This window comes from Tachysurus fulvidraco, chromosome 2 (genome assembly GCF_022655615.1).
Source record: "Tachysurus fulvidraco isolate hzauxx_2018 chromosome 2, HZAU_PFXX_2.0, whole genome shotgun sequence".
NCBI lineage: Eukaryota > Metazoa > Chordata > Actinopteri > Siluriformes > Bagridae > Tachysurus > Tachysurus fulvidraco.
In genome coordinates this window covers 5248041-5275728 of record NC_062519.1, presented here as the reverse complement: position 1 = coordinate 5275728, position 27688 = coordinate 5248041, and the positions used below count along the sequence as shown (strand labels likewise).

General features: G+C 41.1%; 1 protein-coding gene across 2 annotated transcripts in view; it reads left to right on the top strand.

The window, feature by feature from the left end:
- LOC113656402 (filamin-B) overlaps positions 1-27688 on the top strand; it is a 66902-nt gene that overhangs the window by 14543 nt on the left and 24671 nt on the right. For both annotated transcript variants that reach the window (XM_027167670.2, XM_047810075.1), the window contains exons 2-23: positions 10710-10958; positions 11216-11313; positions 13309-13456; positions 15256-15449; positions 15542-15704; positions 17067-17267; positions 19339-19476; positions 19808-19934; positions 20754-20890; positions 21048-21241; positions 21512-21625; positions 21711-21854; positions 23082-23205; positions 23296-23456; positions 23536-23626; positions 23718-23890; positions 24469-24586; positions 24841-25103; positions 25258-25855; positions 26256-26429; positions 26538-26700; positions 26866-27026. In XM_027167670.2, the coding sequence (XP_027023471.2) occupies positions 10710-10958; positions 11216-11313; positions 13309-13456; positions 15256-15449; positions 15542-15704; positions 17067-17267; positions 19339-19476; positions 19808-19934; positions 20754-20890; positions 21048-21241; positions 21512-21625; positions 21711-21854; positions 23082-23205; positions 23296-23456; positions 23536-23626; positions 23718-23890; positions 24469-24586; positions 24841-25103; positions 25258-25855; positions 26256-26429; positions 26538-26700; positions 26866-27026 (3933 nt within the window). The remainder of the gene's footprint in view (positions 1-10709; positions 10959-11215; positions 11314-13308; positions 13457-15255; positions 15450-15541; positions 15705-17066; positions 17268-19338; positions 19477-19807; positions 19935-20753; positions 20891-21047; positions 21242-21511; positions 21626-21710; positions 21855-23081; positions 23206-23295; positions 23457-23535; positions 23627-23717; positions 23891-24468; positions 24587-24840; positions 25104-25257; positions 25856-26255; positions 26430-26537; positions 26701-26865; positions 27027-27688) is intronic.

The window sequence follows — 27688 nt, the reverse complement described above, 5'->3', positions numbered from 1 at the left end:
TCTGCTTCGGGCTTTTATTAAAGTAGACAGCATAAATTATAGTACCCTTTTGTTATTAGCCAAATAAATCTTCAAGGGCAAGCTGTATAACTGAGGGTCACCGCTCGCTCTGGAGTGTGTGGCGTTTTTTTATTTATCTAACGTGAGTTTTTAACGCGAGCCATATGCCGTTACGTCCGTGCCTGCTGAAACGTGTACCTTGAAATTACTGTTATTTTTTGGGCCGAGGCACATAATCATGAACCTGCCACAACATTTGGTGAAAGCTGCAGTAGTTTTGTTTGCTCGAGGGAAGAGAGCCCCTCTGTGTTTCGCATGACCTGACCAGACTGTTAATGGGGGTCCTGGGATGGGGCGCTTTTGTTCTCCTCCGTTTCTTATTGGTTCTTCCCAGAAGGGATGGTGGTGGTGATCTCATGGTGGTGGAATGCCCTCCACTTGGTAATGGCCCACATGTCTGGTCCCAGACGACGGCGGCCACTGATGTCATCATTTAGGACTACAGACACTATGAGGCACATAATCTGTTGTGCATCTAGATTCTTGGTTTTGTTCACATCTTTTTAAAATCTGATGCTGATTTAACTCCATTAATTCTGTTTGTAGAACTAAAAACCCGGTGTGGACGTTTGACCCCATGGCTGACTTGTAAAGCTCTCTGCCTTCATGCTACACTCACCACTACCTTACAGATTAGAGAATCCCGCCGTTCAGAAAAGGCGCCTTTTAGTAGTGTCGTGTGTTCAGCTGTGCTTTGTTACTGTCAAGATCAACTGTTTAGATGATCCAACTATGTTAACTGATGAGTACAGTACTGTTGCCCTGCGCGACCTACGAAACATTTTATGTTGGCTATTGTAACACTTCCCGGAATAACGCCAGATCTCTTCATGCACCCACTGTTCTGCAAGATTGCAGCTGTTGGGTCAATACATCAGTGATGAGGTAATCTGTGAAACCACAGGAAATGAGCAATATTAATGTGGCTTGATTCATTTGCGCTTATTGTAATTAAGGAGCTGAGGTCACGTCACAAGACCAGGAGTGGACAAATTACTGGCCTGGATGCTCAAGACTTCATGTTAACACAATTAACCCCCCATCAGATCTGTTGTTTTACCCCTGTTCCCACCCCTGCTGTGCTAAACACATTGGCTGAATTGAGGCTGATTTTCTTCACAATTTGGTCAGCTCTTGAATTCTCCTCCACCACCAGCCAACGCATCTTTGCTGAGGAGTTAAAAGGAAAATGAGGAGAGTTGCTGAGGAATGTGCTATCCATCATCTTCCACATATATAAGCTCACAAACTTCACTGGTTGGCTGGTGGGGTGCTGCACGGTTGGCTGGTGGGGTCACTCCCACTCAAAGAGCATCACCATTTTGCTAATGAAGGCTGTGGCATCTCCAGGAGTAGAACTCATGATCTCTATGTGAGGGTCAAAGCTTTATACGAAGTGTGTGGATATTCTGATGAAACAGTACATGTCGAGATAAAGACGACTCTTGTGGCCAAAACGTCTGATAATGACTTACCGACAATGTGCTCCTCCTTTATTGCCGTTTTTCAGTATTAATGCACTTCAAGCTACCCAGTTGGCCTAGTTATGGTATTACATTTTGTTGACACACTTCAGTTGGTTTCACAGTGATCAAAACATGGGTCCAGGTAGCACACTGGAGCTTCCACTTGTATAGTGGTGGAGTGTTGATGAGAAACATGCCCCCAAAAAGCCTGATGACAATAATGAACTTTGTCGAGGGAAATAAAAACTCCTTTCTGATTTGTTCTTGTTCTTTAAATTGTGTTTGTTCTGAATCCTGTTTTAAAGCACCTAAAGTGCCCTGTAGAACAGAATTCGGAATGGGGTATATGGGAATGTTTTTACCCCTGTGGGTGGCACAACCCTCTTCTCCATTTATGTTCATGTGCGGTTCCAGTTTGTTTTGGCCGGCTGAAGTGGCATGAGTACGCAGTCTCCGTGGCATGGATTCAGTGTCTTGCCAGCATGGTGGTAGTCACATGACTGGCACATTTCCAATCTTGGTCACATTTTCTAAATGTTTATTTAGATCTGTAACGCAGGCAAAATCTCAGCTCTGATTCAGACTAGAGTATCGGGTAAAAGTGTGTACGTGTTATATGGCTTATTAAAAATGTTTTTTTTTGGATTGATTTTGTTGAATTGCATGGTGAAACCGCTGAGGATTTTATAGCAAGTTCACATCCGTTTAGCCCGACACTGCAGCGTCTTTGCAAACTCGTTCGGTTATGGGATTTTTCTCTCCTTTTGTTTTACACTTGGCAGAGCTTTCAGTTGCATCCTGTTTATGACTTCCAGGTGCATCCAGGAACACACTCCCACCAGAAGACACCGATTTGCACCATTTGGGATGACACACTGAAGCTTCAGCATTTTACTGCAGGGAGTTTATGGATCGAATGTATTCATGATCTCATGTTTTCTTTATAATATAACACCAGGATCAGTCGCGGCCGAGAATATTCTGCATTTAATCAGGAGGTTCTGCAGTGGAGATGTTGGCTTCACTTATTCCACAACACTGATAAAAAGGGCTGTATTAGAAGAATGATTGGGAAAGTTCTCATTTTTGGACAACAAAATAATAGCATCCTTAACTGGCTTGTGGTCAGTTTGTCTTGTTTAGGCTCTTAAAAATACTGTAAATGTTCTCTGGGGTTAAATAAATAAACTCCGAGGCAAGTCTTTTCAGTCCTAGCTTTATTGCATGCAAGTTGTTGGACTACAGATGCTAATTTTTACAGACACTTTTATTTTTGATCGAGTCATAATGAATCATAATGGTTATTAGAAATTCTATATAAATGGGTAATAAAAAAAAAGTTCTGATCAGTAGCCAGTGCTTGTCCTATGGTGGATGTTCACTCACACACTAACGCTTTTTAAAGATTTAGACAGGAAAAGAAAAGTGGCGCGTGAGAAAAGTTATAGGTCTTCCAACAAAATGCAAAAAACAAACAAACAAAAAACCTTACACTATCCTTATAGAACTCAATAACACCGCTATCGGACGCTTTGCCATTTCAATAGAACGGGATTCCACGCATCCACTAAATGCTAAATGAGTATCTAGCCCCACTGCCCTCAGGGCGCAGGTACAGGGCACTGAGGTGCAGAAGGGCCCGCTTTGGAAGAAGCTTGATTCCCTCAGTCATTAAGTATCTTAACAATAGACATCGCTGAGTGTGATTCTGAATGTTTCTTGACGTGTGTATTATGACTGTTTATGTTGTGTGTGTGTCGAACAAGTGCTGTGTTTATGGAAAAGAATTTCTCCTTTGGGGACAATAAAGTAAAGTTAGACACAAATTCCATCAAGGCAGCATGAGGCAATCTTTAGGAATGGAGCAAAATAATTTCTATACTATTTATCTAGTAATGTAACGGTATGAAAATAAATCACTGTGAAGAAAAACCGAACGTGCACTGACACACTCGGGCTTCAGAAATCCTCACGAGCACTCCCTACTCTGACTTAACCCTATTGCATCATTTCCAGTTCTGCTCGCAAAGCCGTGCTCAGTGTTTTGTGTTCATCTTGTATTATTGCACAGCCCCAGTACGTAAATCCTCACACGCAAAAGTCAAACATTCCTTTCAAAGGCAGCGACCGCCAAAATTGTTCACAAAAGTCCTGAAAGCTTAAACCACTAACGTCAAGGAAGAGATGTGTCCTAGTGCTTGTTTCACCCACAGAACAGTGTGTAATTATGTTATGGCTGTTCCTGTAGCACGGAGACCACCACAGGAATGTTACAGCACTGGTTTAACGCCGACAAAACAGCCGTTAGATGCAACAACGGCATGCAATGACGCTGCTCTTCTCTGCTGTTTTTAGTCACAATGCCACACTCGAGCTTTTCTCAATATGTTCCTGCGTTTGTTTCTCCACAGTCTTTATGCCGTTTGTCTTTATGCGTTTGCTTGTTTGTGTGTTTGTGGTGTCCCCGTGTTTTGCTGATACAAGGTAAAAGTCCATCCTTTCCCTTGGGAGTTCAACATAATGTAGTCTACTGCTGTTATAGCTAATCCACCTCCTTCTTTAATGTGTCGTTCGTTCTGAGATGCTTTTCTGTTATACCGAGTCTTCCTAGCTCAAACAACGTCTGGCTTTCATTTCTTGGCCGTCGAGGTGTTTTCACTCGCTTACTGGATGTTTTGTGTTTTTGTGCTGTTTCGTTTATACTTTATACATTGTGGTGTGTGTGTGTGTGTGTGAAATTCACAGAGCCCAGGGCCCAAATTCATAAAGATTCATAAAGGATGATCTCAGAGCGCTCCTAATTTAGCTAAAAATTTCTAACTAGGAATCTTGGCTTAAGTGATTCAGGACCAGCGCAACTCTGAGTAAGGAAAATATAACAAAAGTTATCCTAGAGAGGAGGCGGAGCTTAACCCCATTACTAGGTATGACCTAGGTATTAGTTTGATGCCTTGACTTTGTCTCTATGTTAAGATGCTATATCGTGTAGGGATTACGTTCGTGAACGATCATATTAGAGATGCGCTAACATCTGTATGTTACAAATGTAATAAATGTTAATGTAAACATCTGACACTTGCCGTTAAATTATAGAATTTTGGCTGCCATGTCATTTCGGGTATCCCATAGCGTCGGGGGAAAAAAAATATATATATATCTCATTTCTGCACTTTGTCGGAGATGTTATCTCTAATATGATTGGTCACAAGATGATCTCTATCTGTATCGTCTTTAACTTATCATTGTTCATATTTTGGCTAATTTCTCTCAAGTCCTCTTAAAAGTCCTTTTCATTACTCCTAATACTTTTTGACCTTAAGAGCTCTTTTAAGGGTTAAGATGCTTTATGAATAACATTTATTGTTACAAGGATCTTCTCTTTCATTTTAAGGAGGAAATCTAAAAGTTTTCCTAGAATGTCGTCACTAGGAGCAACACTTTGTACTAAGAATCTTCATGAATATGGGCTCTGGTGTTTCTAAAACAATCAGACCAGCAACAACCCTCCCACAGCTCACGGTCACCTCATTTTGTCTATTATATTTATATTTAGAGCATTTGGCAGACTCCAGAGGGACTTACATTTTTCTCTCATTTTATACAACTGAACAACTGAGGGTCAGGGGTCTTGTTCAGGGCCCCAGCAGTGGCAGCTTGGTGGACTTTCGATTCTCAAACTCGCCACCTTCCGATCGGTAATCCGCTAAGCTGCCACAACCCACCTCACATTTTGTACACACGGTGTATAATACTGTATCTTTATGCATTGGATCTTTACGTTAATTGTGTAGGAGCTTTTCTTTATTTTGTGTTTGTGGACACTTTTTATTATTTTGTGTTTGTGGACAATTTACCGATTCAGCTTTGTTCACATCAAGTTGTGTAGTCTGCTTTTAAAAACAAACCATTAAAACAACGGTAGAAACTCATCATGTGTTAAATAATTATCTGAAATATTGCTTCAAAAAAAAAAGTGAACTAATTTCTAAACCCTGCAGGGATTGACCTTAGGCGCTTGGTAGGTTTTGTGGGAAAACCACGCATTAAAATGACCTGGTAAACTCTGTCAGCTCTGCCGACTGCAGTTCTGCTCCGTTTTTATTCGTAGCCCTACTTTTGGCTTCGTCAGTGAACTTTTGGTGTCCTTGATATCTCTCGTCTCAAGTCTGTGATAACTGAGAACTTACTGCTTCACTCCTCCCCTAAACCTGGAGTATTGTTGTTGTGTTGAGTTTACTTTGTCTCCATGGCAACCAAGCACACTCGAAATTCCCATAAAATCGCCCGTCCTCTTCTAAGTATTATGTGCAGCTTTTTTTTTTCCCCTCTTTAAAAACTGGCTGCTTACTTAATTATACTTTTTGACAAATGGAGAGCTGGAATTTCAAGATTTCTAGTTTTATTACCTGCTGAACCCTGTTGTGTTTATGAAATGATTTTGTGCTTGTTGGAATAATGAGTGATTTGTCTGGTGTGTGTGATGTGGGTTTATATAAAAACGTTGCTTTGACTTGCAGAGACAGCGGCACTATATCCCACTGGGTATATAACATCAATATGGAGATAAATTAGGACATAATTCAATCTTCCACTTTATTGCTAGTTTGTCATGGCCATTTTTAATTTTGTTTTAAAAAAAAAACCCTAAAAGGAAGAAGAGATTTGTCTGTTGTTAGAATTGTGTGTTGTTTTTTTTTATAGGTACTCGACTCCATTTAACAATATTAATGCGGTGCTTCTTTTGCTGTTGTATTTATTTTTTTAAATTTATGTATTTTAAGTAAATACAAATTTATCGTAGGGTATTTATTTATTTATTTATTTATTTATTTATTGAATTGTTTTCCATATAGATTCATTTCTTCATAAATATTTTATCGACCACATCACATTCTGTCCAAGTTTACGGTTATTTCTCCATTTTTTTGGAGTTATTGATGATTTGGATGAAAGCTATTCACTTTCAGGGACTAGACAATCTCTCATATTAATGTCATAAGCACTCGGATAGATCCACGTCGGTCACAATCGGTTGTAATCTCAACTGCTTAAAACGATTATCAATTATAAATAATCACAGACTCCCTGGCTGTGTTTTAAAGTCTTGTATGGACAGCGTATCTGAAACCCTTGCTGTAGTAGTCGTGTATACGTTAGTTTCCCCATGCCGTCACCTTGAGCATTACATCGTCTCCTCTCGGGTTAATGGTTCCACCCAAAGCATATGTTCAAGCCACTTTCCTTCTTTTGTTACACACCGAGCCTGTCCTGACAGGAACCTCGTCTGTGGAAGAATAAAAACCACTCTCGAAGGCTAATTAAAGCCAAATCGAATGAATGATTACTGATTACTATTTTATGACCTTTATGTTCTGAGTGAACGCTTTTGTTTTTGTAGCCGTTAGCTTCGACTCCTTAAGGAATATTGTGTAGAAAAGGAAGCCGGTCCTAATAGGTCATCAGTCACTCTTGCGCTTGGTGGTTTAACAGAATGGAGTGTTTTATATCTCCTGCCTTCCACCACCTGTTATGTTTCTTCTTAAAATAGCATTTTTATAGCATCTTTTTTTCCGAGAGATGAGGCAACACATTGTTTTTCCCTCTGCTATCATTCTTTACAGGGTCTCAGATATTCTTCTCATCTATCTCGTCTCTATACTGGCTCTGATAGTGATGTTTCAGCAGAAAGCAGCGGTTGATATTGAGCTGTTCCTGTTCCAAAGGAGAAATCAATAACGCAGCGTGGGCACATAGACAGAAAGGGCTCGGCACTCTCGCGAGTATCGTAACCCTTGCACATGCACCACACCTCCCTGGACCTCTTCAGATCGGAGTTCTCTTCAAGCATCATTTTGTCTGTCGAATCCGAACGTGGATATGAACTGGACGACTTTTTGGAGTCACCGACCCTGACAGCTTCGTGACAATACGCTAACTCTTAGCCTTACCAACGTTAAAGAACATCAGTTCTTATCACTCTCTACAATGCACCTTTTCCTTTAAGAACCTTTCACCTGAATCTGTGTCTTTATCCTTGCATTGATTCGATTTGATTACGTCTGTCAAACTCCTTGACTGACTCCGACGACTAAACAACCTTCACGATGGAATAGACATCACAAAGTCAGCTATGTAGTTAGGTGACCTCAATGCGTCAGTGTCTTAAGACGTCTGTAGGTTTTACTCTGGTTTGTTTTAGAATGTTTGATAGATTCAGAGTTTTTTTTTTTTGTTTTTTTTTTTAAACAAAAGGATTTGGGTTTTACAGATTTACACAGGTTTTCATATTAAAACATTAAAAGGACACACAGCTGTACTTACTCGCTTGTTTCTAGACTAACATCAGTCTACTTAGATTGAAGGGGAACAGTCTGAATTTCCAATACATTTTGGGATGTTTTTTTTAGTGGAATATCTTCTGAAATTTTGAGAAATTCTATTATTTATTATATAATATTAATGATTATATATTCAATTAAGATTTCGGTTAAAAACAAAAAAAGGTAGGGAAAATAAATAAGTGTTTGGTTTGGGTTAGTTGAGAACATTAGAGTTTGCAATGTTTGGAGTTTCTGTCACAAGTCCTGGAAAATGTCTCGGAAAGTGATTTCCTATAAAGAGTTCTCATAATGAAGCTCAAGCTAATGTTTTTACACTGTACAAATCCTCCCACTTTATTTAACACATGGACCAGTAACATGTTGATAGTTTTGTCCAACATCCATCCAATAATTTGATCGTGTTGTCGTTTGAGGCGAATCTGTGGAAAAGAGCCCTGACAGCACGAGAGACCCGACAGCACGACCCTTGCTTGTGCTGTTAATCTGTAACGAATTGAACATGAGTTGTGTCATAGATGAGGCTTTTGATTAGACCCCACCCTAAGAAATGGCATGGATTTGGCTAAAGCGATGTTTTTAAAATCGCTTTGCTTTGCTTGGCAAAGATTAGAGTTGCACTTTCGTACTGTGCTCGTACACAAGGCCCATGAGGATGAGTCTAGTGTCAGCACTTTCCCCAAAATGTCTCGATTTACTGCCCCAGTCTTAACTTAGTATTAACTGAAACTTGACCAATGTGAGATGGCGAGAGCTTTAGTCGAGGCTGGTTTTCATGCATTAGCTCTCCTACAGACGAGCAGCTCCTGATGGAAATTCCATTAAGTGCCCCTGGTGAGGTAGGGGGCTGTGTGATGTGGAACCCAGCACTAATGAATTATGTTTGGCTGCTTCCACTTGGCCCCTGTCTGGCATGGACTGGTCCTTTTGAAGCTTTTCCAGAACATTCTAGTCTGGCTCGTCACACCGGTGGAAGCAAAAGAGAGCGCTTGGTCACACGGCCTCTCTCTCACTACGTTATCTTGTCCGCTTTTATGTATTTATTTTTTCACCTGCTAATTTCCAAACTCATTAGCTACCAATAAGAAAACAGCTACCAAACGCGTCTTTCCTGAGAGCCTGTCATTCATCTGAAGCATCAAGGCTCGATCATTTCCATCTTTCTACTTTCAGCCACATATGTGAGCTCATAGACGTCTACGGTTTGGTTCGTGTCGCTGTTCTCGACAGTGGAGAACGTAACGCCGTCTCTTCCTCCCAGATATCATGGCACTTTTGCTTCCTTGGCTCTCAGAAAAACTTGTCGTTTTATAATTTACCACAATATTAATTTCATATTGTTATTAGCCGGTGTTTGTCAGGACAAATGTTCATTTCACACACACACACACACACACACACACAAAAAAAAGAAAACCATGCCGCCGCATCATAACCTGTCTCCCTGTCACACATCACGTCTTACAAAATACAGTGAAGATTAATCACCCACACACACACACACACACACACACACACATGTATGTAATTTGATCCTTAATGCTAAAGAAAATCCAGGAAGTGACTTGGTGTATTGTGACACAACATTAAGTGCCCGGCTCTGCTCTTGTCTCCTCTCTCTGGGTTAAAGTTCAATTTTTTTATTTTTATTTTTTTTTTTGGCGCCACTAAGAGGAAATTTGCAGGAGATAGCTGATAGCGCTACACAAAGAGGGAGTGTCGCACACTTGTACACACGTGTGTACACTTTAAGGTGTGGCTGTTTTAACTTCAATGTTTCCTCAAGGTGGTTCTGTATAATAAGCAGCTCTAATAAGTCAGGCTCAAACACGGCTCAAAATCTAAGACTTCTTAGCAGCTGTCCTTTTTCTCCATCGTTCATTTTTGAAGTGCGGTTAACTCTGATCTGAAAGGGTTTACGTCCGAGGCACAATTTTCTTTTCTTTTCTTATATCTTTTAGATTTTGCTTGTCTTGGCACCAACTGTTACAGAGCAAACTAATCTACTGGTGTATTCTGGGAGAGGTCACATTAACCTGTAGGCTCCTGTTCACACAGGAACTAAAGCAAATTAAAATAAAATAAAATAAATAAGAATAAAAAATAAAAATGACGGGGACACGGTGGCTTAGTGGTTAGCACGTTCACCTCACACCTCCAGGGTTGGGGGTTCGATTCCCACCTCCGCCTTGTGTGTGTGGAGTTTGCATGTTCTCCCCGTGCCTCGGGGGTTTCCTCCGGGTACTCCGGTTTCCTCCCCCGGTAAAAAAGACATGCATGGTAGGTTGATTGGCATCTCTGGAAAATTGTCCGTAGTGTGTGAGTGAATGAGAGTGTGTGTGTGCCCTGTGATGGGTTGGCACTCTGTCCAGGGTGTATCCTGCCTCGATGCCTGATGACAGGCTCCCCGTGACGCGAGAAGTTCAGATAAGCGGTAGAAAATGAATGAATGAGAGAGTAAAAATGACACCAAGCTTAATTGATTTAAAAATGCTAGGATAATAAAAATGAAATAATTATCAAATAAAGAATAACTAAATATCGATATTAACTAATTAATAAAAAATTTTTTAATAAAATTAAAAAAAAAATGATACATTCATAAATATAAAAAATGAAACATTTAAAAATGATTTAAAAATAATAAAGAATATAAAATAAAATAGCAGAGTTTTTTGCAGGCTGACTGGATTGTTCAATCTTCCTCACTAATCATTATTATGTTTACTTCTTGTACACAATGTGTCTTGGCATGTGTCTTAGTCCAGACCTGTGTCCGTGGTGTGTGTGTTCGTGTGTGTTCATGTGCACTGATTTCACTTCATTTTCATTTCTGTGTGCACAGACAGTAAAGCGATTGTGGACGGAAACCTGAAGCTGATCCTGGGTATGGTATGGACGCTCATCCTGCACTACTCCATCTCCATGCCCGTGTGGGAAGATGACGAGGATGAAGAGTCCAAGAAGGCGACGCCCAAACAGAGGCTTCTGACCTGGGTCCAGAACAAAGTACCCGACCTGCCCATCAGTAACTTCAGTGACAACTGGAGGGATGGCAGGGCACTGGGAGCGTTAGTGGATAGCTGTGCACCAGGTGTGTGTGGGTGTGGGTGGGTGTGGGTGGGTGGGGTGGGGTGGGGTGGGGGGGCTGATTGTGTGTTTCACTGGTTCATCTTAAGATAGGTTCTGTAGAAATATGTGTATAGCATGTTGAACGGTTTGGAGCAGCTTTAACATTTTGTGTGTGTGTCTCTCTCTCCCCATCTCTCTATCTCTCTTTCCCTCTGTCTCTCTCTCTATCTCTCTCTATCTCTCTCTATCTCTCTCTCTCTCTCTCCCTCCCTCTCTCAGGTTTGTGTCCTGACTGGGAGACGTGGGATCCTGTGAAGCCAGTAGAGAATGCTACAGAAGCCATGCAGCTGGCTGATGATTGGTTGGGAATCCCTCAGGTGAGCAGCACTGTCTGTGACTCCAGCCCTAATTCACTCTACCCCTTTTCCACCAAAAAGTACCGAGTGCTGGTTCAGAGCTAGCGCTAGTGCTGGTTCAAAGTTGGTTCCACTGGCGAACCTTCTAAGAACCGGTCTGCCTTTCCACCGGTTAGAGAGCCGTCACAGAGCCGAGTCTGACGTCACTGTATACGTGTCACGTGTCCCAGCAACGTTAGCGCAGCAGCGGCAAACACAAACACATCGACAATGGTGGATGTTGCTTTACTGTTAATGCTCATGGCTTTGCGAACCTAAATTAGCATCCAAACGCAGCGAATCCAACGTGTACGTGCAGCTCCATGTAATCTATATAAAAGGAGGTTGTAATCGAGAAAGTACATAACGTTATTTTATCATTAACACAGAAAAAATTAGCCTTAGCATGTAGCTACCTACTATCATATGTGCTGATAATGTATCATATTGCGGTAAAGTAAAAGTGTATTAAACATTAGTATACTTAAGGTACATTAACAAACGCGCTAACAGTAGCCCCGCCCACAGCCCCTGACGCAAGCGGTTATTAAGTCTAGACCAGCAACGTTTTGGTGCTACTTAAGAGCCACTTTTCCTGGTTCAGAGCCGGTGATTTGGTGGTCGAAACAGAAAGAACTGGAATCTAAATTAGGCTCTGAACCAGCACTCAAACTGCCTCGGTGGAAAAGGGGCACCAGTGATCTAACACAGTGTAGGATCTCACAGCCGAGTAAGACGTCTGCTGTATGAGATGTGGGCTTCCTGCTCGATTGAACTTTGGCCTTGATTAAGGTCGAACTCTTATCTGTATCCAGTGTGAAATGTAACGTCCGTCCGTGTAATGTTTCACCGTTATCTAATTTGCACATTATATTTGTTTAAGAGGAGGCTGTCGTTCGTTGCTTTATTGTATTAAATGTTGCACACTCACACCCAATCACGCCTTCGCAAACAAAAGGTTTTCAGATTCGAATAATTGAGGATACGCCCAGTGGCCTAGTGTTGTTTTTATCATAGATTACATAAGTGAATGCACTGAATCTCACAAATAAATGGTGTTTTTTTTTTCTTGTGGAAATATTTATCACTTGTCCAACTTTCAGGGTTTTTTATTTTGCTAGTGTTCTATGGGAAAGCTTCAGTGTCTAGCACTTCTTTGTTCCTAAAAAACCCAAAGCATACAAGACTTTCCAAAAATTGAAGAATACATACTGGGGAATATATATATATATATATATATATATATATATATATATATATATATATATATATATATATATATATATATATATATATATATATATATATATATTTGTGTGTGTGTGTGTGTGTGTGTGTATATATATATATATATACAAAAATACATATCTATTTGTAATTTTTTTTAAAACAATTTATATAAAAAATTTAAAAAAAAAAAAAAAAAAAAAAAATTTTTAAGCAGGATTTTAACATTTAATAAAACTTCGTACTATAATGTTAATGAAATGTAAAAAATAGTATATAAACTGCACCCCAGTGTGTGTGTGTGTGTGTGTGTGTGTGTGTGTGTGTGTGTGTGTGTGTGTGTGTATACACACACACTTTGGGGTGCAGTTTATATACTATTTTTTACATTTCATTAACATTATAGTACGAAGTTTTATTAAATGTTAAAATCCTGCTTAAAAAAAATCTTTTTTTTTTTTTTTTTTTACATTTTTTCTAGAAATTGTTTTAAAAAAAAATTACAAATTTTACACCATGTAGATTTGCATATTTCGACTTGATGGGCAGTAACACATCTGCATTGTGGAAAGAATCCAGAACAGCAGCAGAAAACAGCTGGAATTTAACCAAAAATGGTTATCATTAATTAGCAGATTATATTTAATGAAGGTTCAGGTGACTTCTGAAAGCTTTGTGCATGTTAACAGGCTGTGGTCCTTTTGGGAAGTGTTTCAGATGAACAGCGTTAGTTACTGTCCTTCTCTCCAGGTGATCGCTCCTGAGGAGATCATCGACCCGGGCGTGGACGAGCAGTCTGTCATGACTTACCTGTCGCAGTTCCCCAAGGCCAAACTCAAACCCGGAGCACCTCTCAAACCCAAACTCAATCCCAAAAAGGCTCGTGCTTATGGTCCAGGTGGGGAACCGCCCTTTTTTTTTTTTTTTTTTTTTTTAAACATTGATGAACTATTAGATTTGTTTTCTTGAATCTAGCTTGATGCAGGAATTTATAAAGGTATCAGTGCAGAACAGAAAATTAGAGCTGGAAAGTGTTTCGCTGAATTTAAACACACAGCTTCGATTTTTTTCAAGATCTTAACCTTATTCTCTGTTGGATCTTGTCCAGCACAAGTTTTACAACCAGCTCAGTTATTCCTAGAAATCTACCGAGCGAATGCTGCAGTGTTTAGGATGGAAAAACGATTCTCTGTGGAATTTTTTTATTTGTAGCATAAAATGGATTTCTGTCGAAATACCCGAGATGATTTAGCTGTAACCGCTGAGCTTTCTTTAAATCGTTTTTTTCCTCCATGTCGCACTCGAACCTGGCTGTGCCTTCACCTCTTATAAAACACTGCCATGTAAATATCGTACGGCTCTGTAAGATTCCGTACATGGCTGATAGACCGTCAATAAACGCAACCTTTAACCTGTTGGGAAATTCTTCAGTTTAGCGAAAGCAGTAGCTAATGTGTTAAGAGTTTTTTTTTTTTTGCCCCTATTAGCACTTTATTTTCGTGCCACGAGGGCCCTGTTAAATTTGCAGTAGCAAAATGGCTACCTTTATTGAACCGTTAAGGTTTTATCTGAGTGCAGTTGCTGTGGAGGAAAACATTCAGCACAAGGGTATCAGTCACTTTAATGTTGCTTCTCCGTTATGTAATCCCCAGATCGTTTCCTCCTAGGACTGTAATTTCAGAGGTTCTCCCGAAAGCATGAAAAGTTAAACTTCCTAAATCGTGCTGAGTTTACTAAATAATATTAGCCTTCATAAAGATTCGCTCCAGCAAGTTTCCGCGTGTGTGTAACTGCATTGTTCTACAGTATAGTGTTACTCGCGGCATCAACCCCGACCACGTGAACCTGCACTCAGACTAAAACCTACTGCGGAAGCCCAAAGATAAAGAAAACAAAACTGGACATGTATGAACAGATTTAACAATCCTTGCTCGCTTTATATATTTTACCTGAATGAGTTTAATAAACAGAATAGAGGGATGCTGAGTAATATTCAATTCAATTCAAGTTTATTTGTATAGCGCTTTTTACAATCGACATTGTCTCAAAGCAGTTTTCCAGAACATAAACATAGAACAAAGGGTTATTATAAGAATAATAGAAAGATTAATTTAATACAAAATTCCAGATTAATATTAGATGGATTTAGTTCACAATGTGTATGTATTTATCCCCTATGAGCAAGTCTGAGGTGACTCAGGCAGCAGTGGTGAGGAAAAACTCCCTTAGATGGTAAGGAAGAAACCTTTGGAGGAACCAGGCTCAAGGGGAACCTCATCCTCATATGGGTGACACTGGAGGGTGTGATTTATAAATATACAGTCTAACAAATGTTGTATAGATGCAAAAAATCACATGGAGTTCACATCTTTTTAGTTTAGCAGAATATAAGTGTAGCTGGTAGATCGGTGGGTCGGCCTCGTCTCAGTGGTCCAAAATCTAATAGAGTGGAAAGAAATTATTGATCGTTAATGAACAACAGCTACATTGTGTGCACAGAATGTTCATCTGCTTTAGACCTGGGATCACTAGATAGTGTGTTAATTAACTTTTCATTCTTTATGTCTGAGCAAGATTGAGTTTCATGGATGTTTTAGGGATAGAACTGTGAAATGTATGTATGTATTTATTTATTTATTTATTTTTGGACCTCAGGTTAGATGTTTATTTAGGGATTTCCGTCTTTTCTGTTGTAAGGTATCGAGCCGGTGGGCAACAGAGTGATGCAGCCGGCTGTGTTCACTGTGGACACGTTTAGCGCAGGACAGGGCAACGTCACGGTCTACGTCGAGGACCCCGATGGCCGGAGGGAAGAGGTCAAGGCCGTTCACAACGAAACCAAAAAGACCTACGGTGTAACTTACATTCCGCAGGTGATGGGAACGCACAAGGTGAGTTCAAAGCAGACAAGATTTCCTTTAAAGAGTTTAACACGTGTTCGCATTGAAGAGTTTAACACGTGTTTTCTGTGTCATCTCGACAGGTGACTGTGCTGTTTGCTGGTCAGGAAATTCCCAAAAGCCCTTTCGAAGTCAACGTGGACAAGGCTCAAGGTGACCCCACCAAGGTCACAGCCAAAGGACCTGGGCTCGAGCCAGTGGGCAACATCGCCAACAAAGCCACTTTCTTTGACATCTATACAGCAGGTTTGTCGGCAGTGTGTTTGATTTTTAGTAAATATAGTAGCCTTGAGCTGGAAAGCCAATCTATGATGGAAGGGGAATGAGTAAGACTACGGACTCCTTGAGGACCAGGACCGTGTTCGTGTCATTAAAATTACGGCGATTAACAGAGTTTCCGACTTATAAAATTCGCTCAGGTCTTTTTTTTCGGCTCTAATTCAACTCAGAATTTGACGTCAGGTTGTAAACAAGCAACAAAAACAACCCCAAGGTTTAAACAGTTTAAAGCCATTATCGTTGTTTAGCCAGGACAGAACTTGGTTTTAACGTCTTCTAAGATCCCAGCTCTCATAAATAAGTTTATTTTACTCTGGTACGCTTCCTATATTGAAACAAACATACTGACAAAAGGAGATAAAATGTCTTGCGTAGCTGCTAGTCATCATGTACAGTACAGACCAAAAGTTTGGACACACCTTCCAAAAGTTTGGACACACCTTCCAAAAGTTTGGACACACCACCTTTTCAACAGGACAATGACCCCAAACACACCTCCAGGCTGTGTAAGGGCTATTTGACCATGAAGGAGAGTGATGGGGTGCTGCACCAGATGACCTGGCCTCCACAGTCACCGGACCTGAACCCGATCGAGATGGTTTGGGGTGAGCTGGACCTCAGAGTGAAGGCAAAAGGGCCAACAAGTGCTAAGCATCCCTGGGAACTCCTTCAAGACTGTTGGAAGACCATTTCAGGTGACAACCTCTTGAAGCTCATCAAGAGAATGCCAAGAGTGTGCAAAGCAGTAATCAAAGCAAAAGGTGGCTACTTTGAAGAACCTAGAATATGACGTGTTCAGTTGTTTCACACTTTTTGTTATGTACGTATATAATTCCACACGTGTTAATTCATAGTTTTGATGCCTTCAGTGTGAATCTACAATTTTCATAGTCGTGAAAATAAAGAAAACTCCTTGAATGAGAAGGTGTGTCCAAACTTTTGGTCTGTACTGTAGGTGTTTGTATATGTTTTCCAGTGTGTGTAACCATAGAAACAGCTCATTTCAGAGTGTAAGGAGATGAGCAGCTCGGTGTGGAATCCAAGTCGTCATCTCGTAATTACTGTAATTCTAACATGATGTGAAGGCACTAATATTTGGATGGAGATGTATACAACACACACACACACACACACACACAAGCAAACAAAATGTTAGACTGCATGGGATCTTGGGGTTAGTTAAGGACGAGTGTCTGGAATCTTTCGCAGGGTTTAGCTCGGATTTCTCAGGGTTTAGCTCAGGCAAGGAACATAATTGCATGTTCTACTACCCTCATTGTTAATGTCGTCATATACAAACAGCTCAGACCTTCAATGTGTATGTGACAGGCGCTGGTGTGGGTGATGTGACGGCGGTCATTAAGGATCCCCAGGGTAATAAGAACACTGTGGAGGTCATGATGGAGGACAAGGGCGACAGTGTGTTCCGCTGCACCTACAGACCGGTTCAGGCCGGTCCTCACACCGTCAATGTCATGTTTGGAGGCATCGCCATTCCCAAGAGCCCTTACACCGTCACTGTTGGTCCAGGTATGCATGTCTGTTAAACAGCTTTGGAGGTTAAAATTTAATCGCATTCTTCTTGCAGATTAATTGGCTTTAGAGTTCTTTAACAATTAAGGTTGTAGTAATTATGCAGCAGAGACATTATTTAATTGAGAAATTCACTGTGTGTGTGTGTGTGTGTGTGTGTGTGTGCGAGACCTCCAGCATGTGGGTTAATATAGATATACAACATGTAGCACTTGTTCTTTTAAATAGTCTTTAATCATTTGTTTATTTTTCTCCTGACAACTATGGTGTGTTGCGAAAGCTTTTTTTTTTTTTACTTTATAATCCACCAGTAGAACTTCTTGTTGGAAAAAAAAACAACTTTTAATTTATTTAGTTGTAGACAAAAATGTTTTGATTTGTTTCAGATTCTGAAAAGGAGATTCTTTAGTTTTTTTCTATATGCAATTTACTGTTTGGTGTAAAGATAGACAGAGAGAAAAGTCCTCTCATTATATTTGTGTCGAGACGTTATGGAGGGAAGGAAGATTCCACTTTCTGCTGACTTAAGCGTGGCTTTAACTGCCCTGAGATGTGCAGGTTCTTCGAGTGTTTTAAGGGGAGGGCTTTTGTTAGGTTTCTGTCCTCCATGTGGACGACCACACGGTGGGTGAGATTTGGAAAGATTTGACTAAAATTTTGAGGAAATAGATCTGAACACAAACTTTTTTAGTGCTTAGACTATTAATCACATTTAATAACAAAAATAAGTTTAAATTTGACACACTACTTATTTGTGAGTCATTAGTGTCCGTTACTGTGCGTGTGTATAAAGAACATAGAGGGCGATTGTGTAAACCGGTGAACCAAAGTGCTGGCAAACCGAATTTGAGAGCTTGTAAAACACCAAATTCCTTCTCTCTGAGGCAGCTTTTCCAAACCAGGTTAGCGTGCGGCACGTCGGCTTACAAGAAACCTAACTAATTTTCCTAAATAAAAGTGACGCGTTATTGTATTTTTTTTAACAGTCTCTTACTGTGTGTCACTGAACAGTTTAGACATGGATCAGTTTACTAAGTGATTTATTTGTGTTTCTCTTCTGTGTGCATCTTAAATATTGTCTACTAACCCTAATCTCCTCTACTAACCCTAATCTAGTCTACTAACCCTAATCTCCTCTACTAACCCTAATCTAGTCTACTAACCCTAATCTCCTCTACCAACCCTAATCTCCTCTACCAACCCTAATCTCCTCTACTAACCCTAATCTCCTCTACTAACCCTAATCTCCTCTACCAACCCTAATCTAGTCTACCAACCCTAATCTAGTCTACTAACCCTAATCTTGTCTACCAACCCTAATCTAGTCTACTAATCCTAATCTAGTCTACTAACCCTAATCTAGTCTACTAACTGTAGTCTACTAACCCTAATCTAGTGTAGTCTACTAACCCTAATCTAGTCTACTAACTGTAGTCTACTAACCCTAATCTAGTCTACTAACCCTAATCTAGTCTACTAACCCTAATCTAGTCTACTAACCCTAATCTAGTCTACTTATTCTAGTCTACTAACCCTGATCTAGTCTACTAACTCTAGTCTACTAACCCTGATCTAGTCTACTAACCCTAATCTAGTCTACTTATTCTAGTCTACTAACCCTAATCCAGTCTCCTAACTGTAGTCTACTAACCCTGATCTAGTCTACTAACTCTAGTCTACTAACCCTAATCTAGTCTACTAACCCTAATCTAGTCTACTTATTCTAGTCTACTAACTCGTATCTACTCTACTAACTTTATGAAAGTCTAGGAATGAAGGAATGAATGAGGGAAGGAAGGAAAGGAAAGCATGATAGAAGGGAATTAGGGAAGGAAGGAAGCAATGAGGGGAAGCAACAATGGAAGGAAGCTATAAAGATATTAGGTAGGATGGAAGGAAGGAAAAAAGAAAACGCACACTTTTTTAATCCCAGAGGGAAAATCTCATTCAGTTGGTTTAACTGTTCAGAAACCTCCGACTGGCACGTTTTGTTTGGACGTCTCATATAGCGTATGTGAAGAAATGTAATGTGTGTTGGAGGGAGCCTGAGCCTGTGCATGTGTTTCAGCATCCACCCCCAGTGCATGTCGAGCTACAGGCAGAGGTCTGCAGCCCAGAGGAGTGCGTGTACACCAAGTGGCAGACTTCAAGGTGGACACAAGAAACGCAGGAAGTGGTGAACTGAAGGTCGCAGTAAAGGGGCCGAGTAAGTGTCTGCAAGTTCACTTTGTAAATATGAAATATGACCTGACTCATTTCTAAAGCAGGTAAGGGTGGAGGTTCCCCACCATCGTGATGCTCTCCTTCACAGATGACTTTATTCTAGATGAGTCAGCAAACTTTATGCCAGGCTGGTGTTAATGACCGCTCTGACTCTACATGTCCCAGCATGAGTTTCTCAATAAAATGGATACTTCTGCTGGACCTGGTAGTTGGTAGTTTGTAGCTTTTCACAATAACTGTTCACAAGGCATCTATATATAGCTGGAAATTCACTATTTATTACCAGATATTATAGAAGTTATTTCTTCTTGTAGAAGGCCTGGATGAGCAGGTGAAACTAAAGGAAGCTATGGACGGCATCTACGCCTACGAGTACTATCCAAACGCACAGGGCAAGTACACAGTGAGCATCACATGGGGTGGCCACCACATTCCCAAGAGGTGAGTTTCCACAGAGCTTGTGGCTTGTCTGCTTGTGGTGTCTGTAAGGTAGGAAAGGGCATGACATTACATCATCCTTTCCTGTGTGTGTGGAGGGGGGATTGTGCTTGGAAAGACGGTGTGTGTGTGACCTCCAGGATGTGGGTTAACATAGATATATGATATGTAGTGCTTGTTCTCTATATAGTTTTGTTTTTTTGTTTTTTCTCCTGATAACTATGGTGTGTTGCGAAAGCTTCTGTGTTTTTTTTTTTTTTTTTTTTTTCCACGCCTCAAGGACATGTGCTGACATTCCAATAAAAAGAAGAGTATTTATTAGCAGGAAGGTATTTTTCCATTAGATCACAAGTTAAAAATGTAATGGCATCTCAGAGAAGTGTGTGTGTGTGTGTGTGAGAGAGAAATCTATGGTATCAGCTTGGTATATACTTACAAATAAATACTGGCCGTGTTATTGAGCCGATATGATGAGTGTGTGGTGATCTCATACATGGCTGCTCTCACTGGCTCCTACACAGAACTGTGTCTGCTGCCCCACAGAAACATGCTGAAATGCTTCAGTGAGAGAAAGGGAAGGGAGTTGGCTGAATGAAAACAATTGGCCTCTGTTCACATGAACCTTCTTCATCTTCACACCTACACACCCCTCAGCCGTGCAGCTCGGTTATCGTTACCGTGTTAAACATTCACCCTGCGGTCGTGACCTCTGTTAGAACCATGCTGCTAGAATTCGTGTCTGCTGCTGAACATAATTTTTGTGTTTGTGCACAATGTCAGTCTCGTATATGGGAAGTTTTTGACCTTTCACTCTCGGTTTAGTCCTTTCGAGGTTCTGGTCGGCCCTGAAGCAGGACCGCAGAAGATCCGAGCTTGGGGCCCAGGTTTGGAGGGAGGCATCGTGGGGAAGTCTGCTGACTTTGTGGTCGAGTCTGTCGGCACAGATGTGGGAGTGCTGGGTGAGTTTTTATAGCCTTTTATCTGGAGCAAAAGACATATTTAGAGGATTGGATATTGAATTCAATTACATCACTGACTTTTAAAGAGTGTAACTTTTGGCTTTCCAGATTATAATTATGAACACACTAAAGCTATAGTATTGTGTGTTTTGTTCAGGCTTTGCCATCGAGGGCCCATCTCAGGCCCGGATCGAGTGCGAGGATCAGAATGACGGGTCCTGTGATGTAAGGTACTGGCCCACGGAGCCGGGAGAGTACGCCGTCCACATCATGTGTGATGATGAGGACATCGAAGAGAGTCCGTTCATGGCTTACATCGTTCCTGACAACAAAGCAAGCAATCTTGACCAGGTACCAACATACTGTATGGCAAGGCTTTATTAGTTTAACTTTCCAAACACGCATTGTGTTTTATAATATTATATTATTATTATTATATAACGTCTGGCTCTTTAGATGATTCCAAAATGAGAAAGCAGTACAGGAATACAGCTATACATTGTTCCTGGAATCATCTCCAGCTTCGACTTTATTTCTTCCTTTTCTCTGAATTAGTTGAAGTTTTTTTAAATCCAATCAGCTAGCCTCATTAGTGTGTATTATCATGTGTAATTGATTCAGGTTAAAGCCTATGGTCCAGGCCTGGAGAAGACTGGATGCATCATCAACAAGCCTGCAGAGTTCACAGTAGAGGCCAAAGATGCTGGAAAGGGTCCTCTGAAAATCCTTGCTCAGGTGAGTAAATCCAAAATCGAGAAAGCCATATAAAACAGCCCTCGTCGTATTTCACACATTTTACTAGTGTTTTGTTTTTCTTTAGAACGCAGACGGCGAGCCCATCGACGTTAAGGTGAAAAGTAAGGGAGATGGCGTGTATTCCTGCTCGTACACTCCCACTTCCGCTATCAAACACACGGTGGCCATCACCTGGGGAGGGATCAACGTTCCCAACAGCCCTTTCAGGGTAAGCGCTCCTGAGCCCCAGAGCTCCACAGTCCCTAATCCCACTAACACCTCGACCACTAACCTCTCTGCCGAGATCGCTAACCCAACACTAACAGAGTGTAAGGTGGTTGAGGTGAACGCTAACCCTGTGACATCAGACCTGATCGATTTGGACGGGCCGGCGGAGCCTTTCATCCTGAAACGCAAACCCATCATCATCATTACTACATATGTTACAGAGAGTCGCACTGTTTCATGCTGCTACATGGAGTAAAAATAAAGCACTTTTGCTACCAGCTGTATTAATGAACTAATGATTTTTTTTTTCATAAACTATAATTGATTTTGTTATTAATATTACAACAAATCTTGCTTTATTTAAAAAAAAAAATGATCCCGATCTTCAGTATCTGTCACAGTTTTGTCTGGCGATCAAAGATAGTTGTCACTTTTTCGATTTCAATCGTTTTCTATTCGTTTCAATCATTTTTATGTTGTTTTATTTGGGATTGTAATTCCTAAAAACGTTTCACTTTATTTAACGACTTTCTTTGACATTGTTCGATTTTTTGTTTAGAATGGAATGTCAAAGTATTCTTTACAATTAAAAAAAAGGTTGATGTCATTTTTAAATCTTACCAAAGTCTTTTGAGCATCTGATCAGTCCAATATCATCAATATAAATACAATTCCTTTTTTTTTTTTTTGATTGTATAATCATGAGGAAGCACTTTTGGAATTAAATTGCACTTCTTTTTTTTTTTAATGTGTAAATGACTGAACTAATAATTATGTATTTAATATTTGTATACTTAAAATAAATTTCAATGCAAGGCACATTTCAGTATCGGCATCTCATTGTTTCCGTCATGTGTCAAATTGAAAAGTAAATATTTGATTTTGTTTTGTTTTTGTGTGGTTATGTACAGTATAATCTGCTTTCAAAGGAGCACTAGGTCGCAATATAATCGGAAGGTCACCATGCGAATGTTCCATAGTGCGTTTAACACGTGCTGAAAAACGCTCCGTGATACAATGCCGCTCGATGCGTCAGTGGAAATATCTTTGTTTTCTTCAGATGAAGTTAATATCCTGTTTCCTGCCCAGAAATTTAATCGGGGGAAGTTTAAAAACGCAGCTTATTGCTCCTTTAATGTTATACGAACTATGTGAATGGTACATCATTTGTTTTATGTATGCTACACGTCTTGAATACATTCTAGCTTTGTTTTAAATTGTGCTTTAGGTTCAGGTTGGAAAGGGCAGTCATCCTCACAAGGTGAAAGTGTTTGGTCCAGGAGTGGAGAGAACTGGCTTAAAAGCTCACGAACATACACACTTTACTGTGGACTGCACAGAGGCTGGGGAAGGTAATAAACACACACACACGTGCGCATGCACATGCCATTTTAAGCTTTAAGCACTTATCATTAAATTCTGGGTTTGTTTTCATGCTGTAGGTGATGTCAGTGTGGGTATCAAGTGTGATGCCAACATGATCAGCGATAAAGAAGAAGACGTTGACTTCGATATCATCCCCAATGCCAACGACACCATTACAGTGAAGTACGTCCCACCTGGAGCTGGACGTCTCACCATCAAAGTCCTGTTCACAGATCAAGTAAGTAAGATCATTGAGTAAATATTCAAAGTGTAGTATTATTATTTGAAATTGATTTTTTTTTTGTTGTCTTTTTCAGGAAATTCCTGCGAGTCCGTACCGTGTCAAAGTGGATCCTTCTCACGATGCGTCAAAAGTAAAGGCAGAAGGTCCCGGGCTCGCTCGAGCAGGTTTGCATCGCCATGTCCATTTTGCACGTTCTGTCTTTTTCCATTTTACAGCATTCTAGCAGTACCTAATAGATTGGTAATCTTTCTACAGGTGTGGAGGGAGGAAAACCCACTCATTTCACCGTTTACACCAAAGGAGCAGGAAAAGCCCCACTGGACGTGCAGTTTTCGGGTCCATCCAGAGGACCGTCTGAGATCCAAGACTTCGAGATCATCAACAACTATGATTACTCCTACACTGTGAAGTACACACCGGTCCAACAGGTATTATCTTTTCCTTGTGTTTTTCATACCACATACGTCAATAGAATGTATATTTATACAGTAATGCCTCGCCACTTCGCGGTTCAAGTTTCGCGGCCTCGGTGCGTCACTGATTTTTCAAAAATTTTCCCAACCCTGGGTCGAACCCTTTAATCGAAAAATTAAAATAAAAACGGTTTCCCAGACAGAGAGAGAAACTCTCTGAGGCTTTGTACATACCCAGGGGCACTCAGACAAGGCACATGATTGGTTCCCGGCGTGAGATCTGAGCTGATTGGCTGCGCATCATCGAATCCTCTCCCAGCTTCTTCCCTTGTTGTTTCTCGCCACTCTCATTTAGTTGTGTTCGAAATGAACATGTCGTTAAGTTTTTACAATGCCTCCTAAGCGCCATGCCCCTGCGATAGATCCCTCTAGTGAGCCGAAGAGGAAGATGATGACCATCAGTGAAAAGGTCAAATTTAGGGCCAATCCTTCTTCACGGATTTTCACCTATCGCGAGGGGTTCCGGTCCCCATTAAACGCGATAAACTAGCTATCACTGTATACATGATATCTCTGTTCTTGTGTACGCACAGGGTGAAATGGTGATAGTCGTGACTTTTGGAGGTGACCCTATCTCTAAAAGCCCCTTTGCAGTGGGAGTAGCTGCACCACTCGACCTCAGCAAGATCGAAGTCGACGGCCTGGAAAGCAGTGAGTTTTCTTATTGGCACACACGTGGCTTTGTGGTGTTTCATTAATCATTTACTGCCAGTTCCAGTGCCAGGGCTGTGGTGTCCTTTACACACTGTGTTTTGCTCTGTTATGTAACTTTCACTACGTACTTGTGCCTTAAAAAGCTTTTACCGCAGGGTCTTAAAATGCAGTCATACTGTATCATCAGGCTTCGGGAGTTTGACGCCGACGTCAGTTGTTTTATAGAAGGTAACAATTCTGATGGTTTTCAGGAGTGGAGGTTGGACAAGATCAGGAATTTGCTGTGGACACTAAGGATGCAGGAGGACAGGGCAAACTGGAAGCTCGGATTACTAGCCCTACAGGAAAGTCTGTGCCGTGCGTCGTAGAGCCGCAGCTTGGTAAAGGAGCCAGACTTGTCAAATACATCCCAAAAGAGGAAGGAGCCTATACTGTAGACCTTCTCTACGATGGCAACCCAGTGCCGGGAAGCCCGTTCCCCGTAGATGCTATGTTGCCTCCTGATCCCAGCAAGGTGCATTGCGTTTCTTTTTAATCCCACATAGTCAGAAAAAAAATCTGAAATGTAGATAATCTAATAAGTCTGCAATAAAAACATACTGTACCTATCGATGACCTCTTTAACTCGTAATTTTTTTTTGTGTGTGTGTGTGGCTGTTATTTTACAGGTCAAAGCTTATGGTCCAGGGTTGAAGGGAGGCTTGGTCGGGAATCCTGCAGAATTTACAATCGACACCAATGGTGCTGGAACTGGTGGGCTTGGCCTGACTGTAGAGGGCCCAACCGAAGCCAAAATCGAGTGTTCGGACAACGGTGACTGCACATGCTCCGTGTCCTACCTTCCTACCGAACCTGGCGAATACCTCGTTAACATTCTCTTCGAAAACGTCCACATACCTGGATCTCCTTTCCACGCTGACATCGAGTACCCCTTCGATCCCACAAAGGTGGTGGCTTCAGGTTCAGGCCTTAAGCGCGGTAAAGTCGGCGAGATCAGTGTGCTCAATGTCGACTGCTCCAAAGCCGGGCCAGGACAGCTGGCGCTGGAGGCTGTGTCTGATTCAGGCTCCAAAGCTAAGACCGAAGTGCTGGACAACAAGGATGGAACTTATACAGTGACCTACGTGCCACTGACGGCAGGAATGTACACCCTTATGCTCAAGTATGGAGGGAAGGGAGTCCCCAACTTCCCTGCCAAAGTGGTGGTGGATCCAGCAGTCGACACCAGCAAGGTGAAGGTATTTGGACCAGGAGTTGCTGGAGAAGGTGTGCAAGGATCGATTTTTCATCTTTTAGTCTGATTCTTATACGTACGTCCCGTTGCTTAATGAAATCTCAATGTTTTCCTGGTTCCCATGGCATCTCATTTAGACTTGCCTTGCCTTTCTTCCCTAACCAGCTCTTTTATTATATACTTTAGACATGTCACAACATCTCTCGTTATACTCTGAATGACCTCATCTTGACTTTAAAGGGTTGGTTGGTGTGCACTTAATCTGACTATTATCTTCTGAAACGGAGACTGACAAACCTTCGGAAGATGAATTGCCTTTTGAATAGAAGTTATCCTTTTGTAGTTTGTGCTCATGCCTTCTTTCTCTTTTAACTTGTTTTACTACGCATCATTTGGCTTCGAGTCGAGCGTTTATACTTTATCACCCTGCAGGCGTCTTCAGGGAGGCTACCACAGACTTCACCGTGGATGCTCGGGCTTTGACCAAAGTGGGAGGGCCGCACGTCAAAGCTCGGGTTAAGAACCCATCCGGCGCTGCCACAGACTGCTCCATTTCTGACCAGAACGATGGCACTTATAAAGTGGAGTACACTCCTTTCGAGAATGGTACAGCCCAGAGCACTTATTATTATCTTTTACCTTGCTGTGTTTTTATCTTTAGAGCAGTTAATCTACGCCTCATCTTTAAGTAAGGTTGTGATGTCATGTTTGTAGGTCTTCATGCTCTGGAGGTGCTGTACGATGAGACTCCTCTGCCTAAGAGCCCTTTCCAGGTTGTAGTGAATGAGGGTTGCGATCCTACTCGAGTCGTAGCCGAAGGCCCCGGATTGGTGGAAGCGCTAACCGACAAACCTAACAAGTTCTCCATAATCACAAGGTGTGAAGTCCTTTATCATTGCTATATCATTCTTATTAGGTCCAAGCCAGCAATTTGTAATGTTTTAAAACATTGTTGGTTGTACATACAGTACATTGCTTGCATAACATTTAAATGAATTCAAACAAAAATTCGAAGAGAAGATCTGCCCTTGTGTCCTCACAGAGGAGCCGGTATCGGTGGCTTAGGCATCACAGTGGAAGGCCCGTCCGAGTCCAAGATGTCCTGCAAAGACAACAAGGATGGTAGCTGCGATGTGGAGTACACTCCTTATGCTCCTGGACCTTACGATGTGAACATTACATACGGAGGACAGCACATTCCAGGTACACGTGGTCCTGGATTCGGATTTACTTTGTAAGGCTTACAAAACTGCATATTCAATTTTAGGGATCTGTACAAATAAAATTAATGGGTTTCAGTTTTGCTAACTTGATTGTGACCGGTAAACATAATCTTTCTTCTCACCGCCTTTAACCTGAATTTAAGTACTTCATTTATTACCATGGCTCAGAACTTAAACATAAGTTCTTTTAGAAATAATTGTCTGATGCCTTTAGTGTCTTCTTACATTTACATTTATGCAGTTAAGGGCCCAGCAATGGCAACTGGATGGACCTGGGGGTCGAACTCGCAACCTCCTGTAACCCAATTTTGTCACCACTGAGCTACCACATCTTCTGTCTGTGATCATTATTTTGCAGATCCAAAGCCACTTAATTTCTATAATTTTAGTTTTGTCGTCCGCATGCCCCCCAAAAATAAACAAACAAACAAACAAACAAACAAACAAACAAACAAAAACAAATAAAAAAAAAAATAAAAATGGAACTCTCGGGTATTAAGACCCTCCCTGCAAGCTCCCATTTCTTCCATTAACATCATGGAAGTGCATTTGCCCAGTGCTTTTTTTTATTGCCTGATTCTCCTGCTGTGACTCACTTTCTGTCAAGGTAACGAGATCTCTGTACTTTGTTTATGGTCTGTT